General features: G+C 33.4%; 1 protein-coding gene across 2 annotated transcripts in view; it reads left to right on the plus strand.

Annotated features, from left to right (window-relative positions):
* LOC106879676 (protein madd-4) overlaps nt 1-2,500 on the plus strand; it is a 250,318-nt gene that overhangs the window by 180,859 nt on the left and 66,959 nt on the right. For both annotated transcript variants that reach the window (XM_014929350.2, XM_014929351.2), the window contains exons 3-4: nt 334-561; nt 2,134-2,289. In XM_014929350.2, the coding sequence (XP_014784836.1) occupies nt 334-561; nt 2,134-2,289 (384 nt within the window). The remainder of the gene's footprint in view (nt 1-333; nt 562-2,133; nt 2,290-2,500) is intronic.

Consider the following 2,500-nt stretch of genomic DNA (forward strand, 5'->3'; position numbering starts at 1 on the left):
TGTAAGTGTGTGTATGTGCTTGTGTGTCTGTGTTTGTCCCACCCACCCAGCATCGCTTAACAACCGATGGTGGTGTGTTTACGTCCCCGTAACTTAGCGGTTCAGCAAAAGAAATCGATTGAATAAGTACTAGGCTTACAAAGAATAAGTCCTGGAGTCGATTTGCTCGACTAAAGGCGATGCTCCAGCCTGGCAACATTCAAACCACTGAAACAAGTAAAAGAGTAAAGAGTATTAAAAAATTATTAACACATACGGTACATATAATTTGGAAGATACACTCAAACATTCCTTGTCCATTGCATTTTATCTTCTTTTTTTTATATTCAACAGGAATGTCCCGGTGGTGCTAGCGATGTACGAAAGTCACTCTGTCAACGTTATAATCACGTTGCACAGAAAGGAAAATATTTGTCATGGACCTCAATGGTGGAACCAAATAACATCTGCACACTGGTATGCAAAGCTAATTCAGGTGGACATGTCGTAAAGTTGCAGTCTGTTGACTTGGATGGGATTGAATGTGGAAATGGATCATACTGCCTTGGTGGAAAATGTTCTGTAAGTATTTACTAAATGTCATTCTTTACAATAAACATTTTATTGTGCCTAGCTGCATACTTAAGTTCCTGATCATCCTCGTCTCTGCGTCCTTTTATTTTACTACTCTTTCAAATGTTTCATTCCGTAATACTGATTCTGTATTTTGAGAATAAATAGATAAATAAATTCGAATTGTGGAATACCATCTGCTCTGCAATGTAATTATCATCAATACCATATACTTAACGCGTATGTGTTGTTTAAAAGCTAGAAGGTGCGGTTTTTCCTCCAGAAAAAAATCCCTTTAATAACGTAAAGCGTTAAAAAAATTAATATACTTTAACGAAATCGTTCAGGAATTAATCACGAGAGAGGTAGATACCGTATTTCGCCGTAGTTGCCGCTTATCAATGCTGCGCTCTCGTGTCATCTCCGAAATAAAATCGAAATCTCTAGTCTGTAATATATACAGATAATGTATAAATTATCTGCTGAATTGCAATCGCTCCGCATAAGTAGAATAAATTCGAATGATGCAATGGAGGCAGCTTTGTAATAAGAACGTTATCAATACTGCTTATTTAATGTAAATATGTTCTTTAAACGCTACAAGCTACGGTTTTTAGTTCTGGGAAATCCCTGTAAGGACTTATAGTGTTAAAAAGCATAATATACTTTAGACGTTGTGTTTAACGTTTTTTTTTTTTTTGTGACGTCCTGTACCCATATATGCATGTATGTATACATATAGCTGTAGATATGTACATATATGTATGGGTATATGCATATGTTTATATATTATTATTATTATTATTATTATTATTATATATATATATATATGGAATGAGCAGTTACTCGTAATGTAGTAGAGAAATAAGATACTTTTTAGGTTAAGAAAAACGGTGCGCATAATTTATAAATTTCGTTAATTTTATTAGTAACAATTTTTAACTGTAATTTTTCTTCCAACCGACACTAAAGAAGCTACAAAAAGTTAGAGAATAGAAATAATAACATTTAAGATTATAATTCTGCTTGACATCACTTCAAAGTGATACAGTTCTAAATGAAGTCATCACAAACTTCTTTAGAAAAAATGTGATAACATTTTAATCCAAAATACCGTTGTTAATTAAGAAAATGTTTGTTGATTATCGAAACAGCAATAGTGTTCTTTCACATTTATCAGGTTGGTTTCTCCTTTCTTTTCGTATTAGTTGCTTGATATATAATATTAATAAAAAGCAAAGAGTTTTCTTATTAATTTTGATTAAGCGATTTGGTTGGATTCGAACGAGTGTTGACTAAGAGCAAATCGTACTTATGACATAAATTATACATTTTGTATCTTTATTTTATGCATCAAGAAAATGACAGCATTGTAACTGATATACATACATACATACATTGATGTGTGCGTGCGTGTGTGTGTGTTTGTGTGTGTGTGTGTGTGTACATATATTTAATCACTGCCAATGTTTTAGCGACGTGTGTGGTTCATGGCCAAAACTGAAACTAAATTTACGTGCAAATCATAACAAGTACTTGATAAATTGAATTTGTATTCAAATGAATCTTATATTTTTGCAGCCTGTCGGGTGTGATAAAGTATTCGGATCTGATACTGTTGTGGACATATGTGGCGTTTGTGGCGGTATTAACGCCACGTGTGACCTCAAATCAGGCACAAAAGCAGGAAAGTACTATTGGAAGACAACTTGGGCTCCGTGTTCTGTGACATGTGGTGTAAGTAATTTCACTTGTGTTACCTTTGATTTTGAAAATCCGTTGAAATGATCATATATGTATTTAAAATAATGTTTATTCATAAAATCATATACTTTTATTACAATTACTTCAGCTCCAACTATATTTTAGTAATACAGTGAGGGTTCACTCGAGAAAGGGAGCCTGTAAGTGAAATTCCAGATGTTCTGGGAAGGAAAGATTGAATACA

Source organism: Octopus bimaculoides, chromosome 2 (genome assembly GCF_001194135.2).
Source record: "Octopus bimaculoides isolate UCB-OBI-ISO-001 chromosome 2, ASM119413v2, whole genome shotgun sequence".
Taxonomy (NCBI): Eukaryota; Metazoa; Mollusca; class Cephalopoda; order Octopoda; family Octopodidae; genus Octopus; species Octopus bimaculoides.